Source organism: Schistocerca cancellata, chromosome 4 (assembly GCF_023864275.1).
Source record: "Schistocerca cancellata isolate TAMUIC-IGC-003103 chromosome 4, iqSchCanc2.1, whole genome shotgun sequence".
NCBI lineage: Eukaryota > Metazoa > Arthropoda > Insecta > Orthoptera > Acrididae > Schistocerca > Schistocerca cancellata.
The window spans coordinates 681,196,336-681,221,966 of NC_064629.1; the positions used below are offsets into that span (position 1 = coordinate 681,196,336).

A 25,631-nucleotide genomic window follows, 5' to 3' on the forward strand; every position below is an offset into this window, starting at 1 on the left:
GATTCCTTTTGGTGACCTGAAACATTTTATAGTTTTTCCACAAATGCTAAGCATGGTTTATTTGGGGTATATCCATTTGGAATAGCAGTTAACTATGCTATTCTGTAGCTTCAAAATAAAAAATTTTCTCTTCGAGAGGTTTGTAACAGTGTCCATATCCAGTGATATATCATACTAACAAAGGTGTCATCTTAGGAGATATCTGCTTATGAAATAATTAAAGAAACTACAAGACCGGATTAAGAACTGTGTAGTTTAATGTTCGTAAGCCAGTGTAGGTAATAGTTAACTTTAGAAAACTCAGAGTATTTGTTTAAATATATATACAAAGACAACTGTTCTCTGAACTGCTGTGATATAATTTTGTTTCACTGCCATAATGGGAACTCAGTTTTTAGTCATATGTGAGAGCACTGACTATGGGTCCAATATTATCACAAATTTTTGTGTCGAGACAGTTTTAACAACACAATCTACATTTAAAGAAAGACTGATAGTAAATTTCACTGTCTTTTCCAAGGCAATGCTTCTAACACATTTCAGTTTCACGATAGTCACTTATAGAATTTACCCTTGTTTTGTTTTGTGTGTGTGTAAGGGGGTGGGGGTGGGGGTGGGGGGAGCCAGGTGCTTTTTAACTGTTTATTAGAATTCCTCTTTTCTACATCTTGCTGTTGCAGTAAAATGCATGTTACCATTCTTTATGCCATGCTTTCCATCTACTAACCTACAGTTTTAAATTGATATCATCACAACAGTTTTCTTTATTTATTGCATCAGCAGTAGCTTACATGTGCACATCTTTTGGATTCTTTGTTAATCATACTTCATGAAACTTCTGTATGTTTATTATTATTGTAGAGAATGTCGTGTCAAACGTGTTATTAATTATTTTCAGAATTATCTTTTCTGTTTGTAGGCCAACTAAAGTTATAATGATGCACTAATCTTACTTCAGATTGAAATTCGAGCAATGTGGAGAATGCAATTTTGTGCTTACTTTTCGAGTGAATGTTATGTACAGTTTATGACTTCATGGCTTACCTGTAGGAGTGTCCATATGAGTGTCCATATCTTAAAAATAAAAAAAAAGTTGTTCATGGTCCTTACAGAATATGAAAAAGTGACATCACATGTTTTTAGTTTGTGTACGATAAATATTATTTAGTAATTCACTGGATCACTGAAATTAACTGGTAATATTCAAATGGTAAAACAATATAAATGTTCATTCTCTCTACAGTTGTCTGAACAACATTCTAGAATCTTTAATCTGTTACCCTTGTCAGAACAGCTTCCACAACTTTTTTCAGAGAAACCCCATGGCAGTTTTAAAATTAACAGCTAAACTTCATGATCAAAGGTGTATTTCTCAACCTGTTGTACCCTAGCCTCTTTTTCCCCCCATGAACAAAGGTATAATTCTCACATCTGTTATAAATGAGCTGCTTCTCCCCACATTGTCTGATTTCACTGGATACCAATCAATAATTTTGTCTCCTTGACTCCTTGTGTCCTACTGTATTCACTATCAAACAAGTGCTGTTTCAGTGCATATTGATTCACAGTCTACCCACACCAACCATTGTGTGTACCTTATGTACAATTTCAGATAGGCCAGTGTACAGTTCTTAATGACTTACCATAAAATGTAGAAGACAAATGTTTAAATAAAGGTGTCATCTGTTCCTTGCAGTCTCTATTATAATAATAATGATTAAAAAACTTCCCAAGCAACACAGTTTCTGGTAGAATAAAGAAAGATATGTGAACTCGCTATGCTTCCGGGATTTTTCAAATGAAGGTTAGTGAAACCTATTTCTGCTGCTAGCTATCTACTTTTGATATATGAAATACTAATTGCTACATCTAATGCAAAAAGTTTTCTAAGCATTAACTCAACTGTTTCCAGACAAAGGATACACTGTACAGTCACTGATAAAATACACCTCATGATTAACATCTATGTTTTTTGTGGTTTCTCTTGGGTTAATACAGCAGGCATTAACGCTTTCATCTCAAATATATAACAAGCACAAAACAACAAGGTCCAGCATTTGTTTAACTTTATATTACAGACTGACAGGTGGCAGCAGCACTACTCCCATTTGACAGGATAAGCAAAGTTATAGGACGTGAAGTACAAGATTACAGATACGAAATAAAGGATGCCTTGTGCTTCTGTCATTCACCAATTACATCTCAGAAATTTTAAAGCATCCTACACCCTTACTTGCACAAGACTTCATGTATTTCAAAACACTGAATCATTACACACATATATAATGTATCGAAGCACATAGCACCATTTACAACAATTTTTCCTCACAACTTTCTTGCAGCAAGGTAAGACCGAGAAAAAACTAAGATCTGGCTACATAAACAGCAACAAAATAATACCTACAGTGACATCACTGGACTGTAAAAGTAAAATATTAGAGCAATCACTAGTTAGGTCTAACTGAATATGACATGAGAAAATAGCTGCCGAGCATAGTTTACTTAAAAAAAAAAAAAAAAAAAAAAAAAAAAAGAACTATGTAAATATAATACAACAGTACAATTTCATCACAGCTTTGCGCTCTCTCTCTCTCCTCTCTCTATCTCTCTCTCTCTCTCTCTCTCTCTCTCTCTCTCTCACACACACACACACACACACACACACACACACACACACACACACACACACACACACACAGAGAGAGAGAGAGAGAGAGAGAGAGAGAGAGAGAGAGAGAGAGAGAGATAGATAGATAGAGAGAGAGAGAGAGAGAGAGAGAGAGAGAGAGAGAGAGAGAGAGGGAGGGGGGGGTGGGGAGTTGGAAGCACATCACATTTCAGTTTCACTCACTTGACAATGACACAGAAGCAAGATGCTTGTTTACTTTCTTTCCGCCAAATTTTAAAAGAACACAAGTCTGATCATCCATGCCCCTAGACAGACTAGGCTCAATATTTACCACTCTTTCATACAAACACAGAAATGAAATAATATCTACAACATCTGAACAATCTAAGTTCACTGGGAAACAGCTGCACAACAGTCACAGCACAATTTAAATAAAATGTGAGGTACCAGAACATAACTTACATTATCAGCTCAATTTACAGTGACAGTATTACAAAAGTTTACAAATGTTTTATGGAACATACGTGCCATTCAATCTCTAACTCAATTTTAAACGCAACTAAACCAGTTCACTATTATGATCAAAGATGCCATTTTGAAACCAAACAAAATATATCACAGAGGGTTGTTTTTTCTTCTATAGCTGTCACAGTAGGTACACAGCTGTGTTAAGCATATGCTCACACAGATATGTCACCCAATAGTAAATTACTTCCACTGAACGATGTAAGAGAAAATAATTGTTATGAAGGACTGAATCACAATAAGTAAAACAGCTGCACGGTATAACTGCCTGTTAAAATTAAGTTGTCTCTCCTTCTCTTGCTCCCTTTGTAGCTTCCCCAACTGCTCTAGATTATGCTGAATGCGAGATAACCTTTCGTGCTGTTCTTGAAGATGTGACTGCATTACAGCGAGGCTTTCTTTCACTCTACAAAAACAGAAAGTAAATCAGTTTCTGTTAACAACACAGATTCAAAGACAGAGTAAATAGCTTGTAAGTGTAGTAGTTTCACACTTATATATGACATGTAAACAATTGATCAAATTTCAACTATCAATTTACATCTTTAATCACTAACATAATCAGTAATTAACTTAGTATTTTATTAAATAATAAAGCAATAATGAGTGAGGCTTAATATACTTACATATATTTTATTAAATAATCCCCCTCCCCAACCATGTCAATGATTAGTGACCTAAAAAAATATCTTTGATTCCAGGCGTACTTCATGGAAGTGGGAGGGGCGGGGGGTGAGCGGGAGAGGGCGGGGGGGGTGAGCGAGAGGGGGGGGGTGAGCGGGAGAGGGCGGGGGGGTGAGCGGGAGCGGGGGGGGTGAGCGGGAGAGGGCGGGGGGTGAGCGGGAGTGGGCGGGGGGGGTGAGCGTTAGAGGGCGGGGGGGTGAGCGTTAGTGGGTGGGGGGGTGAGCGGGAGAGGGGGGGAGCGGGAGAGGGGGGGGAGCGGGAGAGGGGGGGAGCGGGAGAGGGGGGGAGCAGGAGAGGTGGGAGTGGGGGGAATGGAGAGAGGGGAGTGGGAGAGGGACAGGGGGAAGAGGTGGGGGAGAGGGGGTGGAGGAGAGGGGATGGGGAAGAGGGGGGGAGTGGGAGAGCGATAGGGGGAAGAGGTGGGGGAGAGGGAGAGGGAGGAGAGGAGATGGGGGAGGGGAAGATGGGGGAGGGAAGATGGGGGAGGGAAGATGGGGGAGGGGAAGATGGGGGAGGGGAAGATGGGGGAGGGGAAGATGGGGGAGGGGAAGATGGGGAGGGGAAGATGGGGGAGGGGAAGATGGGGGAGGGGAAGATGGGGAGGGGAGATGGGGGAGGGGAAGATGGGGGAGGGGAGATGGGGGAGGGGAAGATGGGGAGGGGAAGATGGGGGAGGGGAAGATGGGGGAGGGGAAGATGGGGGAGGGGAAGATGGGGGGAGGGGAAGATGGGGAGGGAAGATGGGGAGGGGAAGATGGGGAGGGGAAGATGGGGGAGGGGGAAGATGGGGAGGGGAAGATGGGGGAGGGGATGAGGGGGAGGGGTAGGTGTGGGGGAGGGAGAGGTGTGGGGGAGGGTGGGGGAGAGGGTGGGGGTAGAGAGAGAGAGAGAGAGAGGAGAGAGAGAGAGATATGTATTTGTTTTAATATGACTGCATGTTCAAATCAAATTTTTTTATCTCATCAGCTCTCATATTAAGGTTCAGTAGATAGTCTGTACTGATGTCAGTCTGGTCATTTATCACATATTCGTTCTCAGCAATGACTTTCTGGATGTGGTAGTTTTCCTGCATTTATTTAAGGTTGTTTATTATGGTTCTTTTCATATCCTGTTCCATGTTTGTAGGATGTTGGTTGTGGTGTTCTATTTTGTGCTCTGCAAATGTGCAATAGTTTGTTTCATACTTCCAACACCTAATGTGTTCTTTGTACCACATTTTAAAATTTCTGTGTGTCATGCTTATGTATACTGCATCACAACACTGACATTCAAGTTTGTATATTCCTGCTCCCTGAAATTTGTCCTCTTGGTAGTTGGTTGGCTTATGAAGCTGTGTGTCATATCCATTGTTCCTAGCTATTTGTGTGATTTTACTCATTTCCTTTTCATAGTGGAATCCTTTTTATTCTATATAACATGTGTCTTCGTGCTGCAAGCTTCCTAAGCGAACCACCAATCAAGAGGGACAAATTCCAGAGAGCAGGAATACACAAACTTTAATGTAAAAGTGGTGATGCAGTATACACAGGCATGATACTCAGGAATTTTGAAACATCATACAAAGAATACATTAGATATTGGAAGTACGAAACAAACCATTCCACATTTCAGAGCACTTAAAACACCACAACCAACATCCTAGAAACATGGAACAAGAAATGAAAAAATTCACAATAACACCCAAGTCAAATGCCTTAAACAAATGCAGGAAAACTACCAAATCCAGAAAGTCATAGCTGAGAACATACATTTGATAAAAGGCCAGATACATATCAATACAGACCCTCTACTGGACTTAATAAAAGAAATGATAAGATAAATAATTCCATTTGTACATGCAGTCATATTATAACAAATACTTATGTTCTTGCTCTCTCTCTCTCTCTCTCTCTCTCTCTCTCTCTCTCTCTGTCTGTATGTTTCTGACACACACAGACCATAGACAGATGCCACAAAAACACATTCAATAGTTGGCAATAACACTGACAGTTTGCAACACCATTCAAAACATAACATCAAAATTAGTGTTCAAATTCTAGTGCTGTGACACGTGAAAACAAAATTCCAAATGGCAGTTATCAGAGGAACAACAGCTGTTACAAAGGAACAAGAACACAACATCTAAATCAACATCCACAAAATCTGTAAGTAGGGTTTAAATTATTACTACATCATAGCAAAACAAAAAGTGCCAAAGCTATTGATACCCTATTTACATAATGTTCCAAATGTAAGCCACCTTATTATGAAAAGACTAGATTGCTGCTCATGACAGTCACACCAAAAAGGCTGCTATACATATAAGCTTTTGGCCAAATGGTCTTTTTCTAGAGTAGAAAAAGACACACACAAACACACACACACACACACACACACACACACACACACACACACACACACACACACACACACAGACCTCTGTTTCTTGCCTTCGAGGCTTGATTTTGTCAAATGTAAACTGAATAGTATAAACAAAAATTTATATGTATTTTAGGCCACTGAAGATGTCTCACACTGAATAAAGGTGAGAAGCATATGGCACAATAATTCTGTTTTATTCAGCTGTAATTAAATAGTCCGAAAGTAATAATTATCAACATACCACAATATAAAATGCAACTGACAACAACAGGACTAAAAAAGTTGAAGACGAAACAAGTTGAAAACCGAAATGGTGGACTGCAATAGAAATTTAATACATTTATTTACTTTCGCAGTAATAATTCATTTGTGTCTTGTGAACAAGCCAAAAATCTTTACTACTCGCCAATGGGTACATGCTTCCTAATCCATTTGTCGCTGCCTTTATGAGCTGTGATAGATTCAAAAAGGTAAAAGGAAGGAATATTAGGGTTTAATGTAATGTTGATGGTAAAGTTATTAGAGATGGAGCACAATCTTGGATGGGGCAAGGGAACTGGCTACGCACTTTAAAAAGGAACCAGCCCAGCACTTGCCTCAAGGGATTTTGGGAATCCACAGGCAACCTAAATGTGGATGGTTGGATGGGGTCTTGAACCACTGTAGCCCTGAACATGAGTTTAGTGTCTTACGACTGCACCACTTCACCTTGTAAAACAAAACAATTTTATCCACCTTGCATGTCAACAATGACGACAAACGTATTCCTCATAACTGGCCTGACAAATATATTCCTCATAATTAGTCTAACTGAGACCCACTTTTAAAAATCCACTCATTTTTCATCACTTGAATTCTGTGTTTTTTGCTCCACTTGTTCTCTATGGGTACTTAACAGCTGATTAAGGTAACATTGTTATTGAGGACACACTTTTTTGGGTGTGCAAGACACAAGTATGGTACACAACTGTTTGTTGTTTGTAATACTTTGACTGGGTAGATACCGGGAAAGGAGGCACAGCGGCGAAGTATTACGGCTCTTGATGGTTCTCCCAATTCTTGTGATGACCATCACTAATGCATTTGTGTTTCATAATAAGAGACAAAACATTGATAAGAGAAACAATGTAACTACATCATGTCTCTTGTGGAGTTATTGAGTTTTTGTGTTGCATAACAACATACAAGCAACACCAAGAAATGATTTCCCCTGCAGGTACTGGCATCAGCAGATTTATTTTTGAAAAACCAGAAAGATACTAAAATAAAATCACACTCGACATGTCTACAAAGTGTGTGCTGATGTCAAGAGGAGTCAGAAAAGAAAAAAAATAGGAGTAAAGAAATGGCATTATGGTGTCCAAATTGTGATGTACTACTTGTACGCCTGAATGTTACAAAACATACCATACTACGAAACTACAATTTTTGAAAAATTGCGGTAAAATCGGCAATCTAGTTTCTCCTATCCGAGGTGTCATATCAGTCTCAATTGTGTTTAACAGATCACTACGGATGAAGTTCAGACTTCTTGGGAAACAGTATGTTACATTTTCCTTCTCAAATTAAAATTAGTATTTTTTAAGACCTGCAGGGTAAATACAATGACGGTAAAATCAAAATGAATGAACTTTAAACAAAATTTTAATGGATTTGTCTTTTGAGGTGTATTACGATAGTTGCACAGTTATATAGCAAATAATGTAGCAGTTTTCATGTGGTGCTCCAGATCAAATACATTCTATAAGAAACTCTCATTACACCATTAGATAACTTCATAGTCCTCACATTATTTGCATTTTGTAAAGACAGGTCTGAGGAATCAGTGGCACAAAGTTAATCATAAACACAATTTCATAATTTCATCTGTTAGTGAAATCTCTGGGCAAACTTAAGCTAAACTAGCGCAATTAACTCTGAAGAACATTCCTTTGATGATGATGATGATGATGATGATGATGATGATGATGATGATGATAATAATAAAACCTACATTGTGGACAGGTAGACAATTTAAGAAAATTCTTTCTAGAACGAGCAGAAACTAGCAAAATACACAAAGCAATCACTCATATAAATACATCGGCTACACCACTGCAATTTCATAACCACTCCTACAACCCTCTAGATCACGTAACATCAACAGATATGAAGACAGTAAATTGGAAAAAGAAAACACTACATGGCAAGCACCCGTATCATCTAACATAGCCACACATCAATCAAGACGCATCCAACACATGGCTAACAAAAGGCAATATACACAGTGAGATGGAAGGATTCACGATTGCAATACAGGATCAAACAAGAAACACCAGATATTACAGCAAGCATATTATTAAAGATCTCAGTACCACAACAGATAAATGCAGACTTTGCAAACAACAAATAGAAACAGTAGATCACATAACAAGCGGATGTACAATACTAGCAAATACAGAATACCCCAGAAGACATGACAATGTAGCAAAAATAATACATCAACAGCTTGCCTTACAACATAAACTTATAAAACAACACGTTCCCACATACAAGTATGCACCACAAAATGTACTGGAGAATGATGAATACAAATTATACTGGAACAGAACCATTATAACAGATAAAACAACACCACATAACAAACCTGACATCATACTCACCAATAAAAAGAAGAAATCAACACAACTAATCAAAATATCCATATCCAATACAAGAAATATACAGAAGAAAACAGGAGAAAAAATTGAAAAATACATCCAACTGGCTGAGGAAGTTAAAGACATGTGACATCAGGATAAAGTTGACATTATACCAATTATACTATCAACTACAGGAATCATACCACACAATATCCACCAGCACATCAACGCAATACAGCTACATCCAAACTTATATATACAACTACAGAAATCTGTAATTATTGATACATGTTCAATTACCCGAAAGTTCCTAAATGCAATGTAACATATACCGTACAGTTAAAAGGAAGTCACGCTTGATCAAGGTCTGCGTCACTTTCCATTTTTAACCAGACCTAAGGTCTGAGAAAGGAAAGAAGAAGAAGAAGAAGAAGATGATGATTAATAATAATAATAATAATAATAATAATAATAATAATAATAATAATAATCCCCGTGGAGGCCCGGGAGAAGAATAGGCCTCCGGTATGTTCTGCCAGTCGTGAAAGGCGACGAAAAGATCAAACCACTAATAGGGCTAACCCCCCTTTTAGTGTGATTACTTGGTTCAGGACAGAACTAAAGAAGCCTCAGACAAGTGCCGTCATGGTCGGGGACGACGCTTGAACCCTATGCCTGCCCACAATGGTAACGACACTGCTAGCCAACTGGAAAAGGATTTAAATCCGAATAGAGGTGTTTTGCAGGATATGCTTCCTGCAACCACCCTAGAAGGAAAACAAAGACAGAGGATGAGATGGTCAGATGAAGTTAATCGACACCTCATGTTCTGTTATTACCAAGCAACAAACCTAGGAACCAACACAACTGGATACAGATCACAAGTATACACAACATTTATTACCAGATACCCGGAATTAAAATTTTTAACAGAACAACGACTAGCTGATCAGATCCGTGTAATAATCGAAAATAACAGGATACCCCAGTCAGAATTAGAAAACATCAAACAACAAGTACAACAAATACTGGAACAAAATAATGTGCAATCAGAAGAGGAAGAAAACACAGTAATGGACTCAAACATCCCAGAGCAAACAAACAAAGACCAACACGCATCAATTAAACAATCAGAGGAAAACGAAATCTTAAGACAGCCACCAGAACAAGCACAAATAGAACACGAAGAGAGACACGTGTTAGATATAGAAGAGAAATTTCAGCTGACATATATAGAATACAAAGACACAAATACAGACATTAGACCATTCTTGCATAGACCGCCAAATAACCCACAAGTCGAAACAACAATAAAAACTATCAACACAATCATACACAACAAAATAAATGAAAACACAACTATGGAAGAGTTACAACTACTGGTTTATATAGGAGCACTCACTACACTAAATATACACACTAGGCAGAGATCAGAACAAACCAACACACAGAAGAAACCCACAAAACCAGCATGGCAACACAGGTTACAGATCAGAATAGAAAAACTGAGAAAAGACATTGGACAGTTAACACAATTTATAAGAAATGAAATATCAGACAAAAAACGAAAAAGGTTAGGTAAAATCTCACAACAAGAAGCAATAGAGCAATTAGATGAAAAAAAGCAGAAATTGCAAGCATTGGCCAAACGACTTAGAAGATACAAAAAAAGTGAAAATAGAAGGAAACAAAACCAAACATTCAACACAAACCAAAAGAGATTTTACCAAACAATGGATAACACACATATTAAAATAGACAATCCACCAAACATAACAGACATGGAACACTTCTGGAGCAGCATATGGTCAAACCCGGTACAACATAACAGGCATGCACGGTGGATACAAGCAGAAACAGACACATACAAGATGATACCACAAATGCCTGAAGTGATAATTTTGCAACATGAAGTCACCCGAGCAATTAATTCTACACACAATTGGAAAGCCCCTGGAAATGATAAAATAGCAAATTACTGGCTAAAGAAGTTCACCTCAACACATTCACATCTAACTAAATTATTTAACAGTTACATTGCAGACCCATACACATTCCCTGATACACTTGCACATGGAATAACCTATCTGAAACCTAAAGATCAAGCAGACACAGCAAACCCAGCTAAATATCGCCCCATAACATGCCTACCAACAATATACAAGATATTAACTTCAGTCATCACACAGAAATTAATGACACATACAACACAGAACAAAATTATAAATGAAGAACAAAAAGGCTGCTGCAAAGGAGCACGAGGATGTAAAGAGCAACTGATAATAGATACAGAGGTGACATATCAAGCTAAAACTAAACAAAGGTCCCTACACTACGCATACATTGATTACCAAAAAGCCTTTGATAGTGTACCCCACTCATGGTTACTACAGATTTTGGAAATATACAAAGTAGATCCTAAATTGATACAGTTTCTAAACACAGTAATGAAAAATTGGAAAACCACACTTAATATCCAAACAAATTCAGATAACATCACATCACAGCCAATACAGATTAAGCGTGGAATATACCAAGGAGACTCATTAAGTCCTTTCTGGTTCTGTCTTGCTCTGAACCCACTATCCAACATGCTAAATAATACAAATTATGGATACAATATTACTGGAACATACCCACACAAAATCACACATTTGCTATACATGGATGATCTAAAACTACTGGCAGCAACAAATCAACAACTCAACCAATTACTAAAGATAACAGAAGTATTCAGAAATGATATAAATATGTCTTTTGGAACAGACAAATGTAAGAAAAATAGCATAGTCAAGGGCAAACACACTAAACAAGAAGATTACATATTGAATAACCACAGCGACTGCATAGAAGCGATGGAAAAAACAGATGCCTATAAATACCTAGGATACAGACAAAAAATAGGAATAGATAATACAAATATTAAAGAAGAACTAAAAGAAAAATATAAACAAAGACTAACAAAAATACTGAAAACAGAATTGACAGCAAGAAACAAGACAAAAGCTATAAATACTTATGCTATACCAGTATTGACCTACTCATTTGGAGTAGTGAAATGGAGTGACACAGACCTAGAAGCACTCAATACACTTACACGATCACAATGCCACAAATATAGAATACATCACATACATTCAGCAACAGAAAGATTCACATTAAGCAGAAAGGAAGGTGGAAGGGGATTTATAGATATAAAAAACCTACATTATGGACAGGTAGACAATTTAAGAAAATTCTTTCTAGAACGAGCAGAAACTAGCAAAATACACAAAGCAATCACTCATATAAATACATCAGCTACACCATTGCAATTTCATAACCACTTCTACAAACCTTTAGATCACATAACATCAACAGATACAAAGAAAGTAAATTGGAAAAAGAAAACACTACACGGCAAGCACCCGTATCATCTAACACAGCCACACATAGATCAAGACGCATCCAACACATGGCTAAGAAACGGCAATATATACAGTGAGACGGAAGGATTCATGATCGCAATACAGGATCAAACAATAAACACCATATATTACAGCAAGCATATTATTAAAGATCCCAATACCACAACAGATAAATGCAGACTTTGCAAACAACAAATAGAAACAGTAGATCACATAACAAGCGGATGTACAATACTAGCAAATACAGAATACCCCAGAAGACATGACAATGTAGCAAAAATAATACATCAACAACTTGCCATAAAACATAAACTAATAAAACAACACGTTCCCACATACAAGTATGCACCACAAAATGTACTGGAGAATGATGAATACAAATTATACTGGAACAGAACGATTATAACAGATAAAACAACAACACATAACAAACCTGACATCATACTCACCAATAAAAAGAAGAAATTAACACAACTAATTGAAATATCCATACCCAACACAACAAATATACAGAAGAAAACAGGAGAAAAAATTGAAAAATACATCCAACTGGCTGAGGAAGTCAAGGACATGTGGCATCAGGATAAAGTCGACATTATCCCAATTATACTATCAACTACAGGAGTCATACCTCACAATATTCACCAGTACATCAATGCAATAGAGCTACATCCAAACATATATATACAACTACAAAAATCTGTAATTATTGATACATGTTCAATTACCCGAAAGTTCCTAAATGCAATATAACATATACCATACAGTTACAAGGAAGTCACGCTTGACCGAGGTCCGCGTCACGTTCCATTTTTAACCAGACTTAAGTCTGAGAAAAAAAAAGTCAAAAAGATAATAATAATAATATCACCATAACTATCATCATCGGCCCTTCATTTATTTTGTACTATGCTGTAGACAAATTATTTGTACAGAAGTATGGGACGCATTAAACCAAATACAGTCCCCATTAAATGTAATTTATAACTGTTCAAATAATGATCATTAAATATAATATGCCACTGTTACGAGGCCTCCACCATTGTTACATCAGTTCAATGAAGAATTGAAGCATTTTCACTCATCCAGTCACACACGCACACGCCTTCGCCCCCTCATACAAACACAAAATGTTCATATGTCAAGCATAGTAAAAAACATACCTTGCAGACCCACAAGAACTACTTTTATGCCTTTCAGTGTGGCTGGAATCACTGTGGAATTCTGGGGATGAGCTTCCACTGTTCCTGTCAACTGGACTCACTTGCGTAGAAAGCTGGTGTTTCGATGACTTTATTACTGTTACAGATGAGCGTGATTCTGTTTGACGAAGTGTATTCTGGAAGTAAAAACACATGCATTAACACTTTATAAAATCAATCACAACTAACTGTTTATCTGAAAGAAAAAGAGAAAAAAGAGGTTTTAGTTTTAAAAAAAATGTACAGCTATATCTGTAGCCCACAAATCTAGTAGATATTAACTCACAAAGCAGATGCTGAATTGTCTTATGAGCCTAAGACTGAAATGGGGAATGTCTCTCTCATACAGAAAGTAGTTGACCTAATTTTCAAAACACCTAATAAGATATTTCACCTTCCTGCATTATAAGCTTTTATCACAAGTGTGATAAATCTAAAATGAGAGTGATTAGTACAAGCATTAATTTTTCCTTTATATCACTTATCACCTGGGAACAGAACAGACTGTAATATGAGAATGTGATCAGTGACACGAGGCGCTACCAAAAATTTCTTATAATTTGAAGATTTTGGTTGCCTCTTATGATGCAACCACTGTACAAGTTGCAGCAAGACACTTTACCAATAAGAATGTGAAGTATAATGAACTGTCTGCATTAAGTTGTCTTTACCCATTGTACATTACCCAGTTCAACACACTCGGCCATCCATCTGACTGACACAGATTCTTTCATAAATGGCATACCACTGATTTCAGCCTGCTGAACCCATCAACCCACACAACACGTCCAGCTAATCTCCCTCACACACTTGTACACCCTTTTGGAACTGTCTCAATGATAAGCTTAGTACTTCCTGGACCTGTTCCAAAATTTCTAAATAATTTCTTGTTTGGGGGAAAAAAGCACCTTCACTTTACTAAGATTTAAAAATGAGTAATGAACTAAAGGTAATTTATTTCAATATGTTCATGTTTTTTTGACAAGGTGCACAAAGACAAAACAGTGTTTGCAGGAATTTAATTTTGCAGAGCCAAGAGAAACAGTTAGGCGATCAGGGCAGGTCAAGCTGACCAAGCAAAGAAAAACTTTCTTGTTTCTTATCATCACTGACTACTATATTATTAATACATACAATTATGTACTTTTGTCTTAGGGTCATTATTGTGTATTTCATATAAATTGAATAATATTGTTTATCAACTTGTATTGGTATGTAAATAACTAAGTGGGTGCTGATATTACCTGAGGATCAACACTGACAATGCTGGCAGTACGGATCATTGGTGTCCTGTGTCTTGTCTTTGTCTGAATTACATAGCTGTATTCATATTGCAATACATCATTGCGGGGATCCCATGGCCGTAGATCAGCATGTTTGTAAACCCATTGGCCAGATATAATATCCTGAAAAAAAAAAAAAAATAGAGCTAACATTTAGGCAGAAATTTGAAATAACTGGCATTTATAAAAACCTGAACAATTATAAATTATTCAACAAAAAGTAAGTACCCCAGATGCAGAATCTTGCAATCTTTCACTACAAATGGAGATCTATATGTAGAGGATATCACAAAATCTTTGAACAAAAGAACTCAGCAACAACACTTTATACATTGCACCATGATATTTCTCCTACAGAAACCAACAACTAAATGGAAGGATAGAAGCACCCACCAAAGATAAGTAGAAGCATAAAAGATATTATCACGATCACACATAGGAAACATGCTTTAAGAGGTAGGATAAAAACACAAATTGGGGAAAATTAAAATAGGAATCATCACAGAAACAAGTACTGTGCTTTCCGTTGCAGAAGCTGGGATGGTAGTAATAGTGACGTAAAACTGATAAAGCACAAACAGCATTTATCTGACAACAGCTCAAGTCTAAACTGGAGACATGAAAGATGTAGAAACACAACACTAGCATAAGCACAACGAGCATAGGAAGAAATTTCATAGGAAGAAATTTCATTAACTTCAGACAACAAGTTAGATAAGAATTGAGAGCCAGTTCACAATTACTGAGTTATGAAGTGTCAAAAACGAGGAGCGGGCACATTAGTAGAGTAGGAAGTGATTTTACTTCTTTTATCATTTTCATTTTCTACTGTTGTAGTCTGCAGTTTTCTTAGCTCAGACAAAAAGAACTTAATGTTTAAGCTGGCTTTGCCCTATTAACCCAGTTCATGCAGTTATACTGAATTAATTTCACTTCCATCACTGATCCACGATCATTGACCCTGGCTGATTGCAAAGAAACTTTAACAACATAAAAAATATTTGAAAACTCCTCCCAGCAATTTAGAAAATACATATGTCATGGTATTTAAGACATTATATTGTTGGAAACCAAAACACTGTCTCTCAGTATGAGGTAAATGAGGACCAACATACATGAAATGCTGTGTGCTGATTTGTGCGCTAATTTGAACAGAGCTCTGTGACAAAAGGGAATAATCTATTAATATAAGAAAAAAAGGGTTTAACTCAGTCAAAATGATTGAAAAAAACTTTTTTGTGTCAGCAACAAAAGCTGCTCTTCACTACTCGTCACTCTCTCGTAGTACGATTGAATTCTCCATAGCAAGACAACTACATGCTAGACCATGACCCAGTGTATTGATGAAATTCCTCAGGAACTGACGAATTAACTGACATATTTATCTTTATTTTCAGTGCACTACCTATAGCAGAAAGTTATTTCTGCTCTGATGATGTCTCATAACAGAAGTGTCACGGACGTTATAGATCTGAAACATGTGAATATAAAATTGTGTGTTGGACACACTGCAAAGTGAAAGATTCAGTCTGGATATTACATGTTTCTTTACCTCAAAAGTATATGAAAATCTGCTAAGCACTTTTGGAATTTGAGGGGCTTCTGAACATATCTTCACATTCCATATGTTCCCATTCAAGTCCTCGCTCACAGGCAGCCAGGTGCGCACAGGCTACAGTGGACAGCATGGACAGTCAGGCTGTAGTGTGTGCGACCGTAACACCCTGTCCTTGTGCCTGCGTGAGGAATGCATGCAACAGAGCTATTTGGCAGGTAGCCTATACTAGCTGCACATGCCCGCGAGATAGCTGATGTATGTACCCCAATGCCATTACCTCGTGGAGCAACAATGGAACAGCCTTATCTGAAGTGCAGGAAACAACACACTAGTTTTTACTTCAGTGGGTTTTAAACATATCAGTAATAAGAGACACTGAGTACTGTACTCAACTGACAAGGATTAGAGAAAACAGTAGACAGTGCCATGTTGATGATATCATTTCAACAATTTCTTGCTCTGAATTAGAAAATGCAGAAAATTTAAATATGGTTGGGTATGAAACATCAGTTACTAAGCATTTTGTTGCTTTGCTCCAAGATGACTTTTTTCAGGGTATCTACAGTGCACTGGTTAAGTGGATGTATACTGAAACCCAGCAAATATAGGAAATTTCTGTTTGATTTTAAGACACTAAACCATAAAAAATGTCACAGTTCACTTAAGAATTTCTTTAAAGTGGCATGAGGATCTATTGCAATAGGCAAACTGAACACAATTTGTGTGTCACATGTATACAGGATAAATTTTATTTGTAGATTTTTTTTGTCTATCATGCTTAGATCCACAAAACCTCTCTCACATTGCTACATGTTCACAGGAGTAAATTGAACTGAAACACACCAGTTGGGAGTTGTATTATCAAAGTTTTGTTTAGGAACACACTAAAATGTTTGTGGCTTCCTTCTAATTATAAGCTATCACCAAGTGGTACATGATACCAACCTTGATGGTGTGTAAAGATGAAAACTGCAAGTTGTACAGAAAGGGTCTTTCTATGGACTGGTACTGTCAATATGGATTGCATCCCAGTCTTCAGAAATGAAGGTTATGAGTGTTCACAGACATGGAAGTTATATTTTACATAATATCACAGAAATGACGTCACGCAATTGTCCTAGGAGAATTTCTTTCTATCCACATTATTGCCACTATGGCTCTACACAGTTACCTTGACACTCTGATGTGAAAGCTACATTGCATATTCACATCAGATGTGTTACATAAATACTACAAACCTTTTAAACTGATAGAATTGCCTTTACCACAAAATACACATGAGTAAAAAAAGTTGAGAATGATGAAAATTTACATACAAGGGTACAACGGTGTTCCGAAAAGTAACAACTCCGTCCCCCCCCCCCCCCCCCCTCCCCCCTTCTCTCAATATTGATCGAGGTATTACATGTCATGCATTTTACTTAGTCAACTTTCTTGCTTCACTGATGCAAGTTGCAACCCTCTGCCAGTACAGGGCTCCGAATTGTACCATGCAACTTGGCAGCATGTAACTTAGCTACGTGAGAGAAACATGTGAGAAACAGCATGCTGTAATTGAGTTTCTAACTGCAGAAAATTGAAAGCATGAATTTGAAGAGTTTTTACACATATTGAGCACTCTCTCCTTCAGCATGTCACACACCAGCACTGCAACCAAACAACAATCCCATGCCTTACGTTCACTGTCATCAGTCATTCTCCATACAGTCCCAAATTGGCCCCATCTGATTTTCATCTATTTCCAAAATGTAAATAACACCTTCGTGGACTTCACTTTGCAGTGATAAAGTGGTGCAAGCAGAGGTGAGGTTGTGGCTGCATCAACAGTGTCAAACATTCTACAGTGATAGTACCAATAAACTGGTCTCTCGTTGGGAGAAATTTGTTTGTTGTCAGGGTACTACACTGAGAAATAAATATGTGGGCATGAGAATAAAGACATAGAATGTTAATAATATTTGTTTTCTTTCAAAATCTTTGAGAGTTTACACATAAGAAATTTGGAGGCATTACTTTTCAGCACATCTTCATAGATTCTTCTCACTCAGAAAAAGTAAAGAAAATCAGTGTTTTGAGTCGTTTCAAGTTGAACTAGAATTTTCAAGTTTGGAAGAACAACAGGAAATTTGGAAACGGTATACGAAATGGATATTATTTTGCTGAAATATCTGAGCCAACAAAGTGCCTCTGAACTGGCAGTTATAAAGACTAAATAAGAAAGCTGTCTATGTTAGCATTATTTGTGGAGATGATTATCTATATTTTATCAACAAGTATTTCAAAAGCTTTCTGAAGACTAAAGAAATCATCATCAAGTGCCACTAGTGTGTGAAAAAACAATGTGGTCCACAGGTTAACATATTTACACTTAACTGACTGTATCTAGCTGGTAACTGTGATACCTTAACTTATAGAAACATTCACAAGAGAAACGTGCTAACACACCATAACAGTGCTACAGCAAGACTCACATCTCTCTACATAAGTTTAAAAAATTCACAAGATCACACCTCATCAACATAAAACTTGAGCATTGGAAATAAAGTATGTGGGTTTCAAAATTACTGCAATGCACTTTTCAATTTATAATCAATCTCAGTCTACAGCCAGGAGCTAACTGTGCAGGAAAATCAAATATACATGAATAGAAATCAACATACTGATATGTGCACTATGAACAACAAAATACAGTGTGGGCTGTAGGGTTGTTATGGAGTATTATAACAATTCCTGACAATAACAGATGTTACTTGTGAACTATGCATGGCAGTGATGCTGCTAAAATGGTCAGCAGTACTGAACATTGACATCATCCTCCTCTCATTATGACCTCAAAAAAGAATGTCTTGATGGTACAGTCCAAAATCAACATGACTGCCATTATTCATTCATCAAAAATACATAACTCTTTGATGAAACTTTATGATATTCATTTGATTTATATTTAAGCTTCTGTTCATGTACTCATCCTAGATTCTATCAATTTTAACTGCTTAATTTATAATGTTGCTCTATTAAAGGTGATCCAACTCCAGATGGTTACACTAGCCTTTTATCAAGTATGGTTAAGGACCTGTTAACTGATGAAAAGCCAACCTGATAAAATATTCTATATCAGAAACCCCTACTGTGAAGTTCAGAACAGTGTCAAGATACAAATACTCATTCGTATGGACATTTAATGTGCAGTCTAAACCCCAACCTTTGCTAAGGACTTATCAGTATTGTTGTCAATAGAGTTACGCATGGTGCAAGTTTTAGCCTGCCCAGCCTGTGTCTTGCAGCCTGTAACATACAGGACACAGATGAGATCAGCTGGCTTGCTGGACAGCACAGCTGGGTGCAACCTGGCCAGACCGAAGTGCCTTGCCAGTCAGTTGGTTCCTCAGCCCACCAGGCTGCACACCAAGGTTACTCACTGAGCCACTCTGCTGTTCTGTATTTATCTACAAAGCCAGGTCTCCTTTATTGTTATTTTAGTTACCAGGCATTGGCAGGTTGGCACTTGTTTCCAAGAATATCAGAGCTTCCATTCTTTACTGTACTGCCAGTTTACCTTTTTTACCTCTAGCCAGTTATAGGTTTTTTATCATCAGAAGTGTGTGTGTGTGTGTGTGTGTGTGTGTGTGTGTGACATAATAACAATTACTGCATATCTTTACTCTGAATAGATTCTTCTAGTTATATTTCTTCATTTGAAATAGCACAAATCTTGTGTATGTTGCCAAAAATAAAAGCACTGCATTCTTATAGGATGAATTTTTTTGTATCAACAATTTGAGGATTAATGACTCATCCATAGGAATCACTTAGTAATCATCATCAAAGTCATATTTTCTCCTTGTGAGTTTTCGGATGTTGCAAATGGATACAAGCCACCTTGAAAAATTAATAGCCAAGCCTGCCAGTGGTGTCCACTGTCTCTGGTGTGCTGGGATCCATTCTGCTTGAAAGTTCACTGGGCCATGAGGGCTAGCCCATGGTCTGTACACACCAGTGCAGGAATCACAGGCTTGTTGGGCAGAAATCTGTGCCCCCACAACTCTAGCCTCCAAGATCTCTGGACAGTCAGTACTATATACACAATATAAAAAAAGACTGACATATGTTGCGTTTCCACACCTGAAGGATTAAATTCAATGTGTAAGAGATTATATAATAAATATTTTCTTAACTTCCTGTGACACTTACAGGTCATTCTTCAAAGACAAGTATTCTAAAATTGCACAACTTTACCTACATCCATGTTACATTTGAGCTAACAGCACAAAGTTGTTGATCTGCTGCTAAGTAGAAGATGGCTGTAAGGATATCAGCCAAAATATTGAAAGAAGAAATAACGCTATCCCACATGCACATCTGAAATATTATGGAATATAATAGACAAAAATACTGTTGACAATTATATTCAGAAGTGTGTGACAAATTTGTCCCACCTTGCAGTATCACCCCCATTCAGAAACTGTAACAATGCTGTAATTACTTATTAACTAATCCTCACAAAAATGAAACTCAGGTATAACACTGTTACAAATGCCCAGGTTGTTAAAAGTTCTTTATCTTATGTCCCACCTGCTCAAAATGTTTTGGTATCCATTCAATACCCTTTATCTTACGTTCCTTTGCTGCAGCCCTCTGCGCTTCTTCCAAAACCGTCTTCTCTTCTGTAGCGGCAACCTATAAAATAAATGCAGAGAGATAAGGCCTTTTTTTGGAATGACCTGTTAAATTAGATTATAAACAACTCACTGAATTTGGTGTGTGGAAACTAGGATTTGCCCACAGTTATTCAGGCTGTCCCAGAAGGAATGGTCAATATTCAAGAATAGGACTGGAACAATCATTCAAAGCAAAACAGTCTTATGAATCATGTGCTCCGAAATGTATACCCTAAGAGCTATGAGCTCTTGTTCGTCTTTGCTCCTGCGAAACACACTCCTCTACTGAAAAAGTGCTCATAGCTCTTGATATATGCATTTTTACTAGACTTCTTCAGTTTGAATGACTGTTACTGTTATATCTCTGAAGATGGACCTTTCCACCTGAGACACCTTGTGTATACATTGTGCGAAAAAACCACAAATACAAATTAGTAAAACTATTAGGAGAGATAAAAAGAAATATTTTTGCTATGTGACAAATGTCAGAGGTGCAGGGGTTTGAAGGACTTGATGCTGGACCTCCCCTAAGCCAATGTTCACAGTAATTTTGGCTGCTGTGTATCCAAAAGGTTGACACTGGAACCTGATCTGCACTACAATTAAGTCTTCTTGCTAGGAAGTGTAAGTTTCCATTATTGCTAGTAGTGTCTGGAGTTCCACTGTCAGTGTTTATTTTATATTGTGTGTACATGATAGTTTCTATTCATGTTAACAGATTCTTGATGACTAATTAGACTCCAATAGTATTAGGTGAGATGCATTTCATTTATGGGGAGGCATGATACCACAGTCTAGCAGCATGGCACCTGTATGTAGAATTAGTTTAAGGACTTGATCAGATCACATCACATCACATCTCAAAGATTTGATGGCTGTCTTCGTGAGATAGGATATCCCTTAGACGACACCGACAGAAAACTGATAGACCTTGTAATGTGAGAACTGTTAAAAATTCTTCCAATGGTATCAACACCAAATTAAAACATCCCTCGCTTCCATGTGTGTTTCATTTGCTGACATGGATGCTTTCACAAGGGAAGGAATAATCACCAGCCACAATACCCATATCTGGGATTTGGAAAATCCTAAGGCAACTTGTGTTTTCCACAACCAACAGAGATTTACCATAAATGTGTGAGCTGGTATTGTTCACAACTATCCGATTGGTATCTTCTACCTAACATGCTTGATAGAAGTGAAGTAATACCAGAAATTGGCAAATGCCTTGCTAGCAGTCAAGCAATGATTATGGCTCCAGCATCACAGTGACCCAATCACACTTTGCCATTGTTGTCACAGAATATTCAGACAATATTTTCTGCAATTGTTCGACTGGGAGGGGTGGGCCAGTACCATGGACACCACATTCTCCTGTCCTCACTCCTATGGATTTCTTTTGTGAGCGGGTGTGGGGGACAGAGATGAGGTATTTGATGTGAGAGACACTGAAACCCCAGAAGAGCTGGTTGCCTATTTCGTTAAGGCTGCAAATATTGTTTGTGAAACACCTGGTTGTTTTCAGCATGTTAGATAATCATTAGGATGCAGATGCCAGTTGTGAATCTAAAATTCCATTCATCACTAGCATCGTCATCTCCATGGACCCCAAGTAGGTAAATTGCACACTTGTGACATTTTTGTTATATAGCATTTTTCTCTCCCCTAAAAAAAGTGTACAGTTGCTGAAAAAACTTGCGAGATCCCTCACCTTATTGTTACGCTGAACTGAACAGCTCTACTGTCTCTTTTACCACATGACACAAATGGAGATGATGTGCTGCCAACATATTGTCTACAAGTGCAAATTCTAAACTGTCCAAGCATTGTCAGACTATGTTAGATTATATGAGAGACTGTATTCATGCTGATTAATTTCTCTCTTATGTTTGTATGTTGTGTTCAATAAACTAATGAAAAAATGTTATTTAGTATGCACTGTACTAACAAAAATGAATTACAACTTATCATGATAATGTTATGAAAAGGTCTTTTTCAATAAAACAGAGTATACCAAATTGCCACAAATTAGCAGGATAACACTTTCGGCTTCAAAACAGCCGGTGTTTACATTCATTACACAGTCACACAGAAACAGCATCACACAAAAACACAAATGAAAGACTTACATAACACTGATTACAAAACGGCAATACTTAAATGAAATTTCATAAGCTGTGAATAACATGAAGTTTCAAATCAGAAAAGCAAACTGTGCCAGGAAATCTTTCACAAAGACCAAAAAATGGAACTCAGGCATACGAAGAAAGTTAAACAAGTTAATGGTTGCAATGCAAGTTCAGTACCAGCTTCTGATAACATGAAAGGAGAATCTGTTGTGATGAGAATGTGAAACAAGGAACAAATAGTGCCGAAGTAACATCTCAAATATATCATTTTTAAGTAAAAGTGTCATTTATTTTACAAAAACTAAAGGGACAAAAAGTGTCCTCTACTCATGATGATTCAAATAGATGTGGTTGTGGTAATTGATCAATAAATGTGAAAAGTGCCTGATTAATAAGCTTTTCTATTTCAGGCAACTTATGCAGAATTTCTATGCAGAACCTCACTGTTGGCACATCTTGCTCATAATTTATTTCCTTGTTAACACAAATGATGTCTGTATGCTATTACACCATTCATAAGAGAATTAAGGAAGTGTAATTGTTAAAACAGATTGGTATATTGCAGCTGAACCGGTGGAAAATGCTAATTATAGTTTTATTTGATCTTGGAGACTACTGGAAAGGCTTAATAATGATTTTAAGATAGATCCTGTGTACATTGTCTTGTCCCCTGGTACAATTACTCATCAGATCTTCCACAACTACAAGCTGAGGGTCACATAAATAGGGCAAAAACCAGACGGACAAATAGACATTGAGACTAGACACTACACTCTTGACACGGCAGTGGAATAACTTGAAAAAACTGAACATTGGCAAGGCAACGAATTCAGGTGAAATGAGGTTAATGACATAAATTAAACATTTCCAGATTAACTTACATCACTGCTTTCATAAATATTCCCACTTTGAAACTGCCCCTACACAGCTAACAAATGCCAAATAAGTGTCACTAAAGATTGCTTTGATTCATTTTACACACTTGCTATGCTAATTTGTAGTCACAGCGGTAAGTATCTGCCACTCAGCACAGTCCTTGACCAATACAGCATGCAATCTCACTATATGATGCAATTATACTCATTATTTAAAAAGTTTTAGTTAGCTCAGATCAACTCCCTTCACCTTGCCACTAACGAAATAGTTTATATAAGGCTCGCCTCACAAGTGAAGTTGTGTACCAATGTCATCTCTGTAGCACTCTGATTACCTTCAGATAAGTTCCAAATTTGGGCTACTGAACAGGAAACATGCACCTTTTCCACTCTTCATGTAACGCCTGACTAACACCATGCAGTTTCACCAGGGAGCACAGCTAACAAGGGAAATTGCCATAGGTCACACTCTGACATGGTTGAAACTTTGGTTGGTGCAAAAAGAGTGAAAACGAAAGTAACCTGGTTTGTCTTATGTGCCACCATTCAATAATTTCCAAGAAACTGACACTCAGAGTTCTGATATTACTTCATAAGTTCCCACACATGCAGTATTAAACCAAGTGTGTAGGTAGCATAATGACTAAGAGCACAGTTTCAAATTTTTTCATTACATAGTCAATATTTTTGTGACATCAAGAAACAGAAAGGGATTATGGTGAAAATAAATAAGAATTTCAAATATTATTAGAACCAGATTTTATCATCACAAGTCTTATATGACCTTATGAAACTAACAGTAATTGAAAACGAAAAACATAAAGTCTAGTATATCATTTTTTGCTATGCTTTTTACTTTTATACTTCAAGAGAATCAGTGTATTCAGCAGGGTGATATCTATCGTAAAAGATTGAAAGCATAAAAATTCAGCGCACCAGAAGGAATGTGTGAAGGCACATATGCCACAATAACATTTTTTCAGTGTGGGTGTTATTAGGAAAAGCAACCTCCTTGACGTTGCTAAATACTTCATAATCTGGTAATAATTTTGCAGTAAATAAAGCATATCAAAGTATTTGCTCAATAGCAATGAAACAGTACTTTTCTTTCCACCAACATTACTGTCATGCCATAAGTGGCAACAGAAATGAGATTTTCATTCAAAACTTCTTGGTGAAAACCCCTAGTCTTTAATTATTCATTACAGCATTGAATATACATTCAGTTGTCATGCATTATATTTCAATGAAATCTGGGAAAATATTATTTGGCTCATCATATCAGGTATCACTGAGAATAAATAACCAATGTTAGCAATTGGCTGAATATTGAACTTTCATCAAGTATCAAGGAAATTTTGTTATGCGATTAGATTATACACTGAAGAGCCAAAGAAACTGGTACACCTGCTTAATATTGGGTAGGGCCCCTGCGAGCACACAGAAGTGCCGCAACATGACGTGGCATGGACTCAACTAATGTCTGAAGTAGTGCTGGAGGGAACTGACAACATGAATCCTGCAGGGCTGTCCATCAATGTGAAAAGTACGAGGGTGGACATCTCTGAACGGCATGTTGCAAGGCATCCCAGATATGCTCAATAATCTTCATGTCTGCGGAGTTTGGTGGCCAGTGGAAGTGTTTAAACTCAGAAGAGTGTTTCTGGAGCCACTCTGTAGCAATTCTGAATGTGTGGGG

General features: G+C 37.4%; 1 protein-coding gene across 2 annotated transcripts in view; it reads right to left on the reverse strand.

Annotated features, from left to right (window-relative positions):
• Positions 1–2,810: 2,810 nt before the first annotated feature.
• Positions 2,811–25,631, reverse strand: part of LOC126184565 (oxysterol-binding protein-related protein 8) — a 211,549-nt gene continuing 188,728 nt past the window's right edge. For both annotated transcript variants that reach the window (XM_049926994.1, XM_049926993.1), the window contains exons 16-19: positions 20,843–20,947; positions 14,674–14,835; positions 13,391–13,566; positions 2,811–3,560 (exon numbers count right to left, since the gene is read on the reverse strand). In XM_049926994.1, the coding sequence (XP_049782951.1) occupies positions 3,338–3,560; positions 13,391–13,566; positions 14,674–14,835; positions 20,843–20,947 (666 nt within the window). In that variant the 3' untranslated portion in view covers positions 2,811–3,337. The remainder of the gene's footprint in view (positions 3,561–13,390; positions 13,567–14,673; positions 14,836–20,842; positions 20,948–25,631) is intronic.